This window comes from Phocoena sinus, chromosome 3 (assembly GCF_008692025.1).
Source record: "Phocoena sinus isolate mPhoSin1 chromosome 3, mPhoSin1.pri, whole genome shotgun sequence".
Classification (NCBI taxonomy): Eukaryota; Metazoa; Chordata; class Mammalia; order Artiodactyla; family Phocoenidae; genus Phocoena; species Phocoena sinus.
In genome coordinates, this window is record NC_045765.1 from 106,698,273 (window position 1) to 106,715,388 (window position 17,116).

Sequence of the window (17,116 nt, forward strand, 5' to 3'; positions counted from 1 at the left end):
AAAAATTCTGTATATCAACAAACTTAGTGATGGTAGAAATAGTAAAAAGGAAATAGTAGTAAAAGAAACCTCACAATTTTGAAATTCAAGAAGCTGAGAAAATTGGTTCAACTGAATTTGTATTAATTTGTAATTTCATTCAATATTAGTGAACTTGTTTTAAATGATATACTTTAAAAACTAACTTTTATTAAGTGATTGTGTTTTGCTATATATCTCTAATAAAAATATAACTTAACTTCAATATGATTTCCCTAAATGACATTTCCTATCAATAGTTTACTTTAAGAATGCCATCATAAGGCCCACCTGATAAGCATGTCATATTCTCTCATGAAATAATGCAAATCTTCAATGGGAGGTTGATTACCAGAAACCTTGGTACCAAGATGTTTGGATGTCAAAAGTTCACGAATATTAAATTTATTTACGTATTCAAAAGGCTGTTTATAACCATATTCTTTTGAAATGACAAATGTAGGTTTAACTTAAATATTTAGTTCCTTTAATTTACTTCTGCCTGACAAAACAGCTTAGAATGTATTGACCCATAGCAAACAGAACTGTCTTTAATGAAACACAATCCAAGCATATATTTTCGTTCACATAAGAAATTGTCACTCAGATAGACATAACCTAAAAATAGATTATAAAGTCCTACTATCTATAACTAAGAAATTAGAAACGTTTGTGTATGTATTTGATTTTTACAAATTCCTAGAAGATAAACTGAGATTTCTATAATAATATGTCATTTTCAATTAATAATCTACACTATGTATATAGTTCAACGAAAACCCGCATCTGGATATCTACACTTCTTTTATTGTAATATGGAAAGTCTATACTAGAGTCCAGATACTAGCAAGTATCAGATAGAATGAGATGGAAGTGATACGGAAGGTTAAAAATTATCAATTAGATAACTCATTATACTTGATTCTGACTAATTAAAAGTTGTCTTTAAATTTGAGAGGAAAGCAATATACAGATTTCTTCCAAAACTATAAATGAAGACTTATTATAAAGTTAAAATAATTCAGGGAGTGTGGTACTGGCAAGGACAGGCAAACAGACCAGAAATAGATCCACATATATATGCTTGATATTTGACAGAAGCAACATGGCAGAGCAGTGGGGAAAAGGTAGTTTTTTCACTTGGACAATTGGGTATTCATATGGAAAAAAATATGTATTTGGTTCCCTACCTCAGAGAATCCATGGGAGATCAATTCTAGATGGTTTAAATATATAAATGTAAAAGACAAACTATAAAACATTTAAAAACAACATAAGATAGCTTTCTGACTTTAGGATAGGTAAAGATTTCTTAAGACACAAAAAGGTTTAAACCATAAAGGAAAATTCAACAAAATGAAGAACTCTGTTCGCTAAAAAATGCCATGGGGAAAGACAAGCTACAAACTGGGAGTAGATATTTGCAACGTATAATTGTCAAGGGATTAATAACCAGGACATTTAAAAAAACTCTCACAAATCAATATATAAAAGAGAAGCAATCAAGTTTTAAAAATACACAATAGACATGAACAGAAACCTTACAAAAGAAGAGCTATCAATAAAAGTATATGAAAAGATATCCAGGGAGAAGTATCCAAGACAACACAAATTAAATCACAAGAGATAACATTTTATACCCACCAGATTGGCAAAAATTTCAAAGTCCATTAATATCAAATGTTGGAGAAGATGTGGAGTAATGGGACCTTTCACACGTTGCTGGTGGGAGTGACAATTGGTACAACCACTTTGGAAAATAATTTGGCATTTTCTAGTGAATTTGATAGTACATGTATCCTATGACTCTGCACTTCACTCCTGGAAAAACACCCTATGGAAACTTGCAGAGATCTACCACAAACAAGTTCAAGAATATTCGTAGAAACATTGTTTATAATAGTGAAAACACTGAATGTAACCCAAATGTCCACTGGCAGGAGAACTGATAAATAAGATGTTATATAGTCATATACTATAATACTGCACAGCAGCCAAAATGAAGAAATACAGCTACATGCATCAACATGGATAAATCTCACAAACATAATGCTGAACAAAAAAAGCAATGCACAAAATACAAACAGTATGATTCTACTTAAAGTTCAAAAGTGTACAAAACTAAACAATTTGTTTACAGATACAAGCATATGTGATAATTCTAAAGAGAAAAGAAAGGGAATGAAGTCATTATCTATGGCTGGATTGGGGAAGTAAATGGATGGAATTGGAAGGAACCTGCAGGATGCCCCAAAGATGTGTAGATAGTATGCAACGAGGTGGTGTTTTTTTTTTTAAAAAAAAGTCTTTTATATATAATATAATCCTCCTTTGCAAGTATTTAATTAAAATGACCTAGGTCTGTATGTTTAAAGATGTCTAAAATATCTGAAAGGAAAAATAAGTGTCATTTATAAAAGTCTTCAGACATTTATAAAATTCGTAACATTCCCCAGAGTACTGATTAACAAAGAATTAAGTCTATACAAATAAAAATCAGACAGTAGGGAGATAAAATATATGAATCATTTTGTTTTGTTTTATTTTTCTCCTTTAATGAGGTAGACCTAATGTTTTGTAAATCTTTCCCCATTGGTAAATGTCTACCATGATGTTACTTTTGTGAATCCTTTTTAGATAAGGCAGTGGTTCTCAACCTGGGGCAGCTTTCCTCCTCTCCCTCCTTTCCCAGGGATAGTTGGTGATGGCTAGAGACATGGATGGTTGTCACAAAGCAAAGGAGGATGTGGAGTGGAGGAGAATGTTACTGGCATTCAGTGCATAGAGGGCAGAGATGATGCTAAACATTCTGCAATGCACAGGACAGCCCCAACAAGTAAGAACTGTCTGGCCTAAAACGTTAATAGTGCTGCTGCTAATAAACCCTGGCCTAGGAAAAAGCAACACGGGAAATAAAAGAATGTTTGGATCACAAAATGAAAAGCATGACTCCAGGGAACATTTGGAGATCTAAGAGGGCAAACATGACATTTGGATAAAGACAAACAGTTCTTTAAAGACTTCTTACACTAGAAACAGGGAAAAGAGCAAATAACTTGATTTGCTGTTTTCACAAGTTCCATCGCGTAAGTGCGGAAGTAACGTACATAGTCAGGAAAGCTGCTCACACATGAAAGATACTCAGAATAAATTCTGCTTTAGACAAGAGAATGGCAGAGTATAGTAGTCACAGATAACAGCTGAGTTTCATCTCAGCTTTGTGTATCTTACTGTTCTCTTTCTTTTGATAGAATTTCTCTAGTGGTGTTTGTCTTTCCTAAAATATCTATAGAGTGTATTTTTAGTTTTATTATTTTTATACTCAAAAATAAGTCAAATGGATTTTGCATTTTGCATTTGTATTTTGTATGTTTAATTGAGGTGGGTAAAATCTGGGTATAGAGATTAAATACTCATGTTCTAACACCATTATCAATTGCAAATAGGTTTATAAATTTTTATGGAATTCCTATTTTTTAAAGGAAGAAGTCTATACAGTGTGCCTTAGAATTCAAACATATTGGTCAATGATAAACACTTTCAAAAATCAGCTTTCTTAATTTTATCTGTTTAATATCAACTAAGCAATTCTCATTATATTATTAACTTATAAACATATTATAAATGTTTTTATTGTATCATATTTTGAAGGTATTCAACAATAGATACAGGGATGGCATTTTTGTTCTATGGTTTATGTGTACAGATGGAGCTTCTAAGGGAATGAGTGAAAAACTCAAATGTCTATAAAGACCAGGAACTTAACCAAAAAGGAGGAAAGGTCTGAATGAGGACTGCAATGAATTGGAGACCACAGTCCCACCAAGGGAGGGTGGTAGTTTTCAGCTGCAGTATTTAAACCACTGATAAATTTGAACATGGGCCAGATGGCACCAGGTGTTCTTTTTTTTTTAAGTAAAAACTTCACATTATTTTATGATACATACCAGTTTTTTATTGTTGACAACTAATTAAAATTTTTTTGTTTCTTTAAAATTTTTATTTATTTATTCTACAACTAATTTTTTTTTTTTTTAATGCTCTCCTCATCAAAATAAACAGGTTTATAGGCCCTTGGGCTGACAATTGTTTTTCTTAAAAATACTGCCAGGTAGTTTTTCTACATAAATGCTACATTGTTATCTTAAGCACTTGAAATCTAAGGTGAACACATTACTGAAAACAAACTTTTCAATTATACTGAAAAAGTAAACCATTCCAGAGCAATAAGAGATACCATATGTGACAACCAGCTTATGTCTTAATGACATTTGGGCTTCCCTGGTGGCTCAGTGGTTGAGAGTCCGCCTGCCGATGCAGGGGACACGGGTTCGTGCCCCGGTCCGGGAGGATCCCACATGCCGCGGTGCGGCTGGCCCCATGAGCCATGGCCGCTGAGCCTGCGCGTCCGGAGCCTGTGCTCCGCAACGGGAGAGGCCACGGCAGTGAGAGGCCCACGTACCGCGCAAAAAAAAAAAAAAAAAAGACCACAAAGAATGACATTTATTCTTCCTGAATTTACTTGATAATTGAAATGCAGATTAAGTATACATTATTAATGGAGTAATCATTACCTGTTCCTTTCTTGCAGGTATAGGTGAGATGGTAATTGCAGGGAACATCATTCCACTGGCCATTCTCATGCCATATAATTACAACACAGTCTTCTCCAGCAGAAAAGAAACTATCTGGCTGATTGGGCCTCCAGTTCTCATATTGCTGTAAAAATGGAGGGAGAAGATAACTATTGACAGTCAAAGAGAAGCATATTATAAAAGCGACGGTGCCATTACTGCACGATTAAATTAGAAGGGACTCAACAATTTCTGTTGAACCATCTAGCTGAAATAATTCTGGTGGTAAAGAAAAAGATTTTTACACTCTTAGTGGAAAATGTATATATCTCAAAGTCTCTCTTCAAATATATATATTTTTTCCTTTGGCGATGAGATATATCTAAGGAATCAATGCTCAATTTAAGAATTTTCACCATGTCATTATTATTAATTGTAACAGCATTAATGGAAGTGGAACAACTAGAGAAAAAAATTCGTAATCTCGTCACTCTAATCTGTCATGTTTTCTTCCAAACCTTATGTGCACATATAATTTTATGTAGAGGTGATTATAATGCAATAAAATGGTCATTCCTTCTTTTATATTTTTACCACTATAAAGTACCTTTGTCTTATTGAATGTAATTGTTTTCATCCAAATTCTTTGCTATGTTGATATATATATAAATTGATATATTTGCTATATTTATTTTTCTGTTTACCCGATATACCTATGCCCATCATTTTATATTCAACCTTTCTGAGTAATTCTGTTTTAGATATGATTCTTATGTGCACCATTCAGTTGTGTTTTGCTTTATGATCTAATCTGGAAGTTGTTTTAATAGGAACATTTATCACATTTATGCATATTAATATACAAGATAATGCTTTAAAAATATGTCTTACTATAAATATATGTTTGCTTTTCTTTAATGTGTGTTCAGATAATTAAAAGGAATTTTATTGACCTGATGTTTTTCTACTGGTTACCTTTATATCTACATCTTTAGATGATACCTTTTGATTCCCTAGTTTGAGCAATGAGATTTAACCAGAAATATCTTTTGCCTTCCATCACAGTAACACATGTCTTTTATTCAGCACCAGTAATGAATGAAGCCCTCTTCTGGTACTTGGTATGCATTATCTCTTACAGTAATCCAGCAAGACTGGGAATAACTTGAAACTTAGCAATGTTAAACACCCAGGACTTTTAGGTTTACATTCAATTTTTTGTTGCCTTAAAATGTGACCTCCATATCAACCAATAATTATATGAAAAACATAGTCCTTATGCCTATTCAAAAATAACAAACTTTAGTGAGATGAAAATAATATTGGACCATAAATAAGAGAGAAGCTTTCTAGCCTCCGGTCTGTTAATTAGAATGTGATATGGGACAAGTTTGTTCATTGTCTTTCTGGCTCAACTTGGGTATCGCTTTCCCAATATGCTTTGCCTACTGTCATGTTTAAATCACATCTAATGCTGACCAGACTGGTGGAGACAAATTTCCTTCATATGAAAGAAATACGTATTCAGATTTATGTGACAATGGCAAATGTGACTGTTTCTTCTGGGACTACAGATCTATTAGTCTTTCCTTGAATTAAATTTAAAATAAGTCTGTGTGTAGAAAACAAACTTATGGTCACCAAGGGGGAAAGGGGGAGGAGGGATAAATTGGGAGGTTGGGATTGACATATACACACTACTATATGTAAAATAGATAACTAATAAGGACCTACTGTATAGCACAGGAAACCCTACTCGATACTCTGTAATGACCTATATGGGAAAAGAAACTAAAAGAGTGGATACATGTGTATGTATAACTTATTCAGTTTGCTGTACACCTGAAACTAACACAACATTGTAAATCAACTATACTCCAATAAAAAGTAAAAAAAAAAAAAAGAACCAAGGGGGGGGGAAATGAGTCTGTGGTTGAAACAGTGAGTCAAGAGATTTTATTTGAAAAAGACAGAGTCAGAGAAGAAAGAACTGTATATGAGTTAAGGCAATTGTTTCCAATTCAGAGCACGCCAAAAAACAGTCCTGCTAGTTACTCCCAAAAGCACCATGGTCATCTTGATGTCTTTTAAAAATGTATAATAAATATACTAGAGAATGGCTCTAATGTTTCTTTCTTCTCAGAAAATAATGCGGTTTTTAAAGCTTTAAAATATGGTAAAAACCTAGATCTTTGATAAAATAATTTGTGAGAAGAAGACCTTAAGTTTGAAAACCTCAGGATTAAGAGATCTTCTACTTTTCCCTCAATCTCTTTGCTTAGCTTTGCTTTGAAATACACCTCAATCATGCCAAAATTAAGATAGGGGACAAGAGACCTCTGCTATGTAAAGAAGAGTCTCTGAAAAGTGATAAAACTTCAAAGAACCAAGGGAAGCTTAATAAAGACTTTTTTTCCAAAACACAGAATTAAGGGTGTTTTTAGTTCTCTGGTGGAAATCCAGAAATTATATGGATTTAAATTCAACTCTAGTAGCCTGAATGGTACCACTGAGCTACCCCCTAGGTGGCCCTGGGAAAGATGCTCAGAGGACCGTACTCACCAAAGCACTCTGTCTGGCAGGTCTTCCTGCGACTGGGAACTGACATTTGATCTGACCTGGGTTTCTAATTATTTCTTTATTTTCCTTTTCTTTGCTTATTTCCCTTTCCTTACCATCTCTTACCCTCCACCCACCAAGTCTTATTTTTTGCCTTTTTTTTTTTTTTTTCGGCTACCCTCCTTTAATAGATAACAGAAAAGGAAATGGAGTAACAATGCAGATATAAACGTCACATTCGGCCTGCTGCTGCTGTATGACTAAGCTGTCTTTAACAGATGAATTAAAGCAGGATAAAATTAAAAATAAAATTAATAAAGAATAAGAATTCCTTAAAACTAACAAAGATCTAAATTGAATACTTTTTATGGTGAAAGATCCCAGAGTTCCTCATATACTTAATTTGGATTTTGGAGCTCAATACTTTCTAGTTTACTTTCTAACTAACCTCTTTCAGGAAACCAGTGAATGTCCTCAAAGGTGGAAAATTTTCCAGCATCCCAATACCATGTGTAAACTGTACAATGCTCCCCTTTCCTTGGCCTTACCACACTATTCATCTCCCTTATTTGCTTTATTTTTCTTCATAACACTTATTACCTTCTAATATCCTATGCATTTTACTTACTTATTATATTTTTTCTCCTTAGTAGAGTGTAAGCTCACTGAGGACAGGGATTTTGGCTTCTTTTGTTTACTCCTGTATCCTCAGTGCCAGGAGCTATGCCTGGCACATAGTGGTGTTGTTTAATAAATAATTTCATATTTAGAAATAATGAACCCCAGAGTGTGCTGCGCTCCTCCCTATCCATACTTGCCCCTGATCGAAGATGTTGTTTGCTGCTGGCAAACAGCAAGCAAGACAATCACAAAGTCAGCAGAAGTAAATAACCGGTCTGGAAAACAGTTAGCAATACATACCAAGGGCCTTAAAAAGTTCCTACCCTTGGGCTTCCCTGGTGGCGCAGTGGTTGAGAGTCCGCCTGCCGATGCAGGGGACACGGGTTTGTGCCCTGGTCCGGGAGGATCCCACATGCCACGGAGCGGCTGGAGCCTGTGCTCCGCAACGGGAGAGGCCACAACAGTGAGAGGCCCGCGTACCGCCAAAAAAAAAAAAAAAAAAAAGTTCCTACCCTTGGACTTCGTAATTCTACTTCTAAAATGCTATCCTAAAAAATAATCAGAGATATGAACATTTTATCTAAAATATTACACTAGCAGTAAGTGGGAAAAATCTATAGAGCAAATATATAGTCAATAAATCATGGTATAGCCAGACAAATGGGACATTATATAACCATCAAATATCTTGGCTTTGAGGACTATACAAGGAGATGGAAGATACTAAAAGAAGTGTTAAGTTAAATAAAAAGCAAAGTCCTAAAAATGTACAATAATCCGAATTTTACGCATACTCTCGATGCAGCTGTGTGTGTGTGTGTGTGTGTGTGTGTGTGTGTATGCAAAAGACCCAAAGAAAATGCAGTAAAATGTTATAAAGTTTATATCTAGTGATATGAGACTAAGGTAATATTTTATTCTATATATTCTTACAGATTTTCCAACTTCCCTTGAATGAGCATAAATTATTTTTCTAATCAGTAAAAATGAACATTATAACATGAGCTATGCAGTGATCAGAAAGAACTTACCGATTTCTTAGCTAACACTTTTAAAATCTAACCTCAACAAACATCACTTCAAGTCATCCAAGTCCCTCGACTGCCATGTATTTTGCAGCTGACATTTCCTCCTGATCTGAACAATAACCATCTCATTTTCACACTGAAATGAGATTCTGATTCCATGCCACCAAAGTAATTCTCAGGCCTTAAGCTTCCCAGGCTCAGACCTCTGGTAAAAGATTTAATTGTTTTGGGTGGGAATTGCATTTGGCTCGCAGCAGTGATCTGTGTTGTTGCTTGGCAGAACTGTGGCTTAATGGTGCAGGACCAAATTTTAAGTCTGTGGTTTTTGCAAGAATGTTTGATACCCACAGTCATGTCACACTATTACCTCATATCTGATTGCTCCATTGTGCAGATTTATTTTGGCTAGGATGCTTTGATTTTGCTCCATGTTACTGCCAAACTGACTTAGCAAAGGAAACTCCAGTTTTCTGAACAACTTTCTTTGTTTCCTCCTGAATTCTTATAGCCTTATTTAATATCACTTGCAGAGAAAAAGAGTAGAAAAAATAAATCATTGATTTTAGGTTCAATAATGTATTTTTTTCACTAAAGCTAAATGTTAGGAAGAGAGCTCTCCTCAGGAAATCAATTCTGAGCTATAAGAATGTAATCGAGCCTCTCTCACATAGACGGTGTCTCATACATACAGAAATGTAGACTCTTGGAATGAGCAGAGAAAAATTCTCTGCTCCCATCTGGATTTTTTTTCTCCTCGCTGGAATTATAAGCAAACATCCTGGGTGATCTAGCCCAGGTCGACCCTCTTCTAGGGCTGGATGGGCAAACTGAAATTATTCCAAAAAGCTAGCATGGCTTGGGGAGAATTCACTTTAACACTGTTGACAAAAATAAATGCTGATTTAGCCTGTTTTTGTCTCAGAGACTCATGTTCTCCATTCCAAACCTTGAACTCTCGTTGTTTCCCCCAGAGACCAGAATTAGATCAATCCCATGTCTGAAAAGAAACCCCTAGATTACTGTGCATTTTTGTTCTCTTTTGACGGCAGAGAAAATTATGACATAAAAGTCACATAGTTGATGTAAAGGAAAGCCAGCTCAGATGTAAACTTATCTACATGTTCTATAACAAACATGCATTTTATTAAGAGGTAATTTTTTATACCTAGTATGAACTGCTTAATGCTGTACACTATATGAAAAAGTTACTTATAGTGTTCCAATTAAATGATTACCTCTCTGTATGTGAAGAAAAAAAAAAAAAGTGCCCCAAAAGACAACCATTTCAACTAAACTGGATTTATTAACTTTTCAATTATTGTTTTCTCTTTCCTTTCCCCCCAATCAGATTCAAGCAAGTTAGCTGCCAAAAGCATAAAATGATTTTTAAAATCCTGGCCAAAATCTAACAGCTAAGTACCATTCTCTTGAATGAAAATTGTCTCCACAAACCAGAGAATTCATTTTGAACCAATCCTAATATTGAGAGGACAAAGTCGGAGCAGACTGAAGTTATTCATTACAATTTATCAAACTTTACAAATGCTTAGATTATTTTATTCCAAATAATCTGTATTTTATTGTCAAAAATTTACTTCTGTCTTATATTAACATAAAAGCGGAGAATTATCCTGCAGGTCTTCTAGAGCACACGGGACTCCCCTGCCTGCCAATATTCCCTACTCTCGGAGAGTGACCTCAGTTCCACAGATCTAAGACAAACTTGACTTAGGTGTCTCAAGCAGAATGGCTGAAGAGTTATTCTCTCCTTCCCAGCTCTTTGCAAAGTCTCCAACTTAATTCAATCAACATACAGGGAGGGAAAAGGTGTGTGTTGTGTTTGGGGATGGGGGGTAGGGTCTCTGCTTTTGAAAGTTACCAGCAATCTACTAAAGTCAGACAGGGTTTACATCCTTTCAAGGTGACTCTGATTATACAGTATCTAGGAGTCCCAACTGTCATTCAGAGATACCAGATGATCTTTTATCTTTAAAATACACACCACCATGATCAGCAGACAACTAGTATCACAAGCATGTACAAAACTAATGGAAGATAAAACTCTAATGTAATTGAACTAGAGGTGGATCACTGTCTTTTTTCTAAGGTGAAAGAAGTGTTATTTCATAGACTCGCAGACATAGAAAAGAAACTTATGGTTACCAAAGGGGAAAGGGCGGGGAGGGATAAATTAGGAGTTTGGGATTAAGAGATATACACTACTGTATATAAAATAAAGAGCAAGGACCTACTGGATAGCACAGGGTACTATGTTCACTACCTTGTAATAACCTATAATGGAAAAGAATCTGAAAAAGAATACACACACACACACACATATAACTGAGTTATTTTGCTGTACGCTTGAAAGTAACACAACATTGTAAATCAACTATACTTCGGTTTTTAAAAAGCATTATTTCGGAAATACACAAGATTTAAAAATAAATCAGGTACTTTGTTTTGCTTTACAAAAGGAGTTTGCTTGGTTCAGCTTTGAGCACTGCTTTCAGTTCAAGAAAGGAAACGAGACCATCCAGTATTAGTCAGTCAACTGCTGTGACAGTCACGTCCCAGCTGGTCCTTTATACGATACATATATAAGCAAATCGATTTATGAGGAAATATGCAAACAGCTGGATGGTGAAAAGAAAAGGCTGGATCATGGAAGGCTCTTGAACCGTAGAATGACTTACCCTTCATGCAACATTCCAAAATAGTATTTGCTTTTCCACATCAAGATTTTTTTTTGTCTTTAGAAGATAATGTCAATTCAAAATTCAAAACCCTGAAGATAATAAGGTCATGCTTCAACCTCTAGTAGAGAAAGAATCCCCGGAACATGAAAGGGTTTTGTTTTTGAATCCCTTTTATCAGAATTTAAAACTAAGAAGTTTTCAAAGCAACTGGACTTATCAAAACTTAGTTGATAACTAGCCCTTCTCCATAATATTTGACACATTTCAAATTCTTTTCATTGAGATTTTATGATTTAATTTGGTCAAATAGTTATAAAGGATAATCGATGGGCACTAACTAGTTCTAAACAGTTAGACATTCTGTTTAGAATCTCTTGGTTTCTTTTCCTCTCTAATAAAAAGAAAATGGAATTTTCACACACTAGATAAAATTTAAGTTCATCTTTTTGTGGGACACAAATTTGAGATTTACTACCGTCACACACACATACACACACCCCTACAAATACAGTATTTCTTGGCAACAGGGAAGGATATATCTAGGATAGACCTTTGGGAATGCCCTTGTTCACACAGACCTGTGTAGCAGAGAGGTCCCCACCATAAATACAATAGAGAAGGTCCAAAATGGTTAAATAGTTAGTAGAATAAACATCAACAGACCCCTAGAGATGGGAAAACTGAGCTGTCCATTGGACAAACTTGCCAGCTAATTGAACGATTTTTACATACTAGCCAGCCATTGGGTACAGTCCAAATTTGTGCCTGAGCAAAAAGTACGAAATATTTCATATTTGTGGATCTTCAGGGTCTCTCATGTATATCTGAAACTACAAATCTTGAATCTGCATCTGCCAAGGGCCCACTCTATCATCGACCTTGTACCTACCCACATATTTACTTATAGTTTTTCAGCTTAGATTGAGTCACCTTTTATTCTTTAAAATTCACTGTAATTTAGATTATCGTAAACGGCCAATTAAAGGTTTTATGTTTTAGAACTATTATGAGTTTTGCCAAGTATGTTTAAACAATTAACCGCACACATTCCATTGATAAAAACCGCTCTTGACATTTGTCCAGTAAAGCCATGCTCTGACATAATATATTATGGTAATTGTTGGGAGAATTTAAGGCTTCAAGCTATAATTTGGAGTTTTTTTCCATGAACAGTCCAGTCTCTGCTTTCTACCTACTCTCTATTCCCCCAAACACTGCTGATTTAATTCACTGTAAAAAAATTTTCATAAGAAAACCAAAAATGTCCTCTAGGTTCACATGCCAAGGGAACCAGCCAAGGAAAACTTTCCACTGCTATTACTGTGTATAAAGTGAAGATACGGGAAAGATTGGTCTCAATGCTTACCTCAGTTGCTAGGATTTTACTAAGCATGTGACTCCATGTATTAGCTTTACGCTGCATTTGAAAAATCATCTCATTTCACATTTAACTTTCTGGTTCATGATATAATGCAATTCATACTAGAATTTTAAAACCCAAAGCTATAGGGACTTAATTCACAGAGAATATTCTTCCTTCAGAGACCTAAGTGGAGTTCTGGGAATGTGAAGTTTTGAAACGCAAAATACTATATGGCCACTAGGTGGTGATATCCATCCATTATTAGATTTTGAATTACCAACTAAGTCACCGTTAACAAAGCAATGTAGACGTCCCCCCCACCCCCGCCCCATCCCAAACCATGATTATTTCCTCCATATGGAAAAAAAGATTAAAGGATTATCTGTGATATGTTCCCTCAGTTTTGTGAGGAAAAGTAAGAAGAGAACACTTTGCTAAAAGATAGACCTCAGCTAAACAGTATTTACCAATCCCATTCTATTTAGCTACAGGCCAATGTAGCTATAATCTGAATTTTCTAGTTGACTAAAACGTTCGACTACAATATATATTTTTTTCTATTTGTCCTTTTAAAACTATCAGATGCTTTGCATCAACAGTGAAGCTGCATCAGAAGCAAAGCCACATCTACAATGGCCACCTAAACTCCTTAGGACAGGGCAGATCATAAATAAACACCAACGCACACAATTAATGTCTGCGTGTGATTTAGTCTGTTTTTAGGTAAAAACTTATGCAGATTAGCTATAAAAACATGACACCTGTACTAAAAGCTGACTTCTCTGTGTTCAAACTCCTTTTATCACCTGGAACCGGTAGCGCCACTGCTGTACTCACATGGCCACAAATAACATCCAAATGCAGCCGATGCCAGGGGTAAGCAGATAACCACCAAAGGATAAAAGCAAACTCCAAATAGAAAACACAGTCCCTAGAGGACGGCTTACCCTTTTGAAACATATGCTGATAAGAAACCACCTTTGCACTAAATAAAGAACTCGGAATAACCACTCTGAGTTTATCCCCCGGCCCTCACCTTTCAGAACACAGGTCAAACAGTTATCTGCCGGGAGCTTAGAAGGACTGCTTATTAGAGAAATCAAAACATGTGTTAACTTTAAAATGCCTTTTTTCCCTCGATGGCTGTGGTCACAAGAGGCATTTGTTTGCAGTCTGTGGGGGATTATATTTAATTTTGTTTTCTTTAAATTGTTGGGGCAAATGACCTCACTGCAAGGTAGAAATATACCCTCCTCTGATCTGCGTACTTGCTGCGGGTTACTCTGGCCTGGGTCCTTGTTTATTTATGTTTTAAAGGAGGTTATGGTTTGGCTGTTGTCTTTTAGTTGAACAACCAAAAGGAAAAGAGCAGCTTTGTTTTAAAGGAGAAAGAGACGTTTGTTTTGGTGTCACTGCCCAAGGCTGGCAGCCTGGAGTGGGATCCTACAAACATGAATATGTCGAAGGGAAAAAAACTAACTCGGGGTCTCCTGATAGCTGTGAAAGTGGCAATATGCCCACTATTTTCCTAGCTGGCAAATCTCTGTGCGGGAGAGACAATCTGCCAGCTCTGGAGCACAGCACTAATCTTGTGTAATAGCATGAGCTCACTGCCCTACAAAGTCGTAATTATCCACAGCAGTTTCCAAAGGATGTGAGTTCCTCCCACTCTGAGAGCACTTGGAGACGGGGTCCCAGGCACAGCCCCACTAAGCCACTTGCATTTAATCCCCACCATGAATGGTGCCAGTGGGTTCCTTCGCCCCAAGTTTGTTTGTACAGGTCTTCAGTCAGGAAGTGTTCACGATCCAAATGCAACTTGAAACTGCCAAACCCATTCAACATTTTCTTGGCCTTTTCCATGGTTATGCATTGCCTTAAACTAATTAGCAATTACATTTAAATAACCATGTGTGATTTTTAAGGTTTCACAGAGCACTGTTGGAAAAGCATCTGTGAAAAGGAACTACCACGTTGATAAATTCTTCTTTTTTTCGAGGAGAATCTTGTCAAATATGAAATGATTTTCCAGTGGTGGGTAAATATTGTTCTTCCAGCTGCTTGCCCGTCAATAGCCATCTGCACTCAAGGAAGGGAAAGGCGGAGATGAGGGTTTTGTGTTCTAGAACTACACTATGGCTCGATATGTTTTATGTGAAGAATCAGAAGAACCAGTTCTTGGTTTCAAATCAAAGTGAACTGCAACACAAGTAAAAATGTTCACTAAGAGCTCAATGGTCTTTCAGAAAAGAAACTGAAAATTCTTCTACTGGTGAGTAATGTGCTAAAGAATGAAGAAACAGCATATGTTTTCCTTGGCTTTTAGATTAATCTAATGAAGGCTGTGAGATTTAACATAATTAAATTAATGTTGATATGCAGTGTGACTTGCTCACAGAGAAGTGGCATTTGACTTGGAGCTAAAACCACAGCACAGCCAACACACACCCATCTGCACACACTTTACAGGAAGTCTTCTAAGATTTTCAGGTAGAAAAAGTAAAACTTAAGGTTTTGGTTTGGGTTTTTTTTTTTTTTTTTTTTTGCGGTACGTGGGCCTCTCACTATTGTGGCCTCTCCCGTTGCGGAGCACAGGCTCCGGACGCACAGGCTCAGCGGCCATGGCTCACAGGCCCAGCTGCTCCGCGGCATGTGGGATCTTCCCGGACAGGGGCACGAACCCATGTCCCCTGCATCGGCAGGCGGACTCTCAACCACTGTACCACCAGGGAAGCCCCGGGGGTTTTGTTTTGCATCATTGTTTTCTGCCAAATCATTCGCAATCCTTCAAACCTACAAACCAGCTTAGAAAACACAGGGAATTAGTTAATACTCTTGATTCTCTTTTCAATGTCCAAGACATCTGGGAGAGGGAGGAGGATATGAACCTTTGTGTCTATAAAAGGGTAATAATAATACATTCCTGCAGAAAAAAGAATAATGGTTTATGGCCTGCGAGTTACTCCTTTTTAGGTGTCTCTTCCTGGGTTAAGGGCTATTTCTTTATTGCTGTTTTTTTTCTCACCATACTTTGCTTGACAGACTGTTTATTTATGAAAGGAGAAAATGGGTCTCTGGATTTAAAGTCAATTCCACATCCAATTTGGCTATTTTCCTTCATTAATTCTGCAGCATAACCAGGAGGGCAAGTGGGTGTCCCAAATTATAGGTGTGCCAGTTTGCCAATGCTCGACCATGTTTATCAAAGTGAAAAAAAAAAAAAAAGCCAATTTCAGTTATCTTCCAGAAATATATTTTTCAAGTAGCATTTTTTAAGCACAAAGGCTATTAGTTAGCCTTTTGGAATCTATATTCTAACTAACAAGGGGCAAGATAAGTTGGTTAGAGCTAGAAAATAAGACATTTAAGGATCTGTGAATTAGTTACTTGTTTGAGAACTTTCTGACTAGATCCAGAAAGTGCAGAGGAAAGGAAGTCTCTGTTTTCTCCAAACAGGACACTGGAGAGTGAGAAGGCCGTGACTACTTCCCAGGAAGCTGACAAGCCAGCAGCCTTGCATGGGTTGACACTGAGTGCTGACAAAATAGAGTTGACAGATGGAAAATGTAAAAGAGATGTAGAAAATGTTCTTTTTAATGTATTAGGATAAAGTCAGAGGTTTTTTTGGTTGTTTTTTTCCTTACAAATCAAACTTTCCTAAAGCTCCTCAACATTTTTAAAAGAGAACTGGATTGTCAGTTCTACTCAATCCTCAACCTCTGGACAACGCAACCTAAGGTGACATTTTCCTTTGAAGTAACTTCATCTGATCCACTGAAGCATCCGATCCCCAGTGGTGAGGGTTGAGCTTTGAGGTGCTGCGGGAGCTCACTAAAGAGAACACAGAAGGGAGCAATACAGACCTCGGGAGAATTGCCACTGCGAGAATCTTATTCCTGGGGCTCAGGGAGAGGAGGGGGCAAGACGGTAACAGCTTTAAATCTCTGAGGTCCACAGCTTGATTTTAAACCATTGGTTAGGGAGTCATGTTATAAAAAGTAGTGTGATTAAGGCACCTACTGGTTTCCAATATCTCCCTAACTGTGCTGTCCATGGACACACCACAGTCTGTAGTTGAAAAGCAAGTTGTAAAAATGACCTTGCCAGGGCTTCCCTGGTGGCGCAGTGGTTGAGAGTCCGCCTGCCGATTCAGGGGACGCGGGTTCGTGCCCTGGTCCGGGAAGATCCCACAGGCTGCAGAGCAGCTGGGCCCGTGAGCCATGGCCGCTAAGCCTGCGCGTCCAGAGCCTGCGC

At 36.7% G+C, this 17,116-nt stretch overlaps 1 protein-coding gene across 6 annotated transcripts in view; it reads right to left on the bottom strand.

Annotated features, from left to right (window-relative positions):
- The window catches only part of VCAN (versican), a 114,642-nt gene that overhangs the window by 3,019 nt on the left and 94,507 nt on the right, over positions 1-17,116 (bottom strand). For all 6 annotated transcript variants that reach the window (XM_032625424.1, XM_032625426.1, XM_032625422.1 and 3 more), the window contains one exon: positions 4,593-4,737. In XM_032625424.1, coding sequence (XP_032481315.1) covers positions 4,593-4,737 — 145 coding nt within the window. The remainder of the gene's footprint in view (positions 1-4,592; positions 4,738-17,116) is intronic.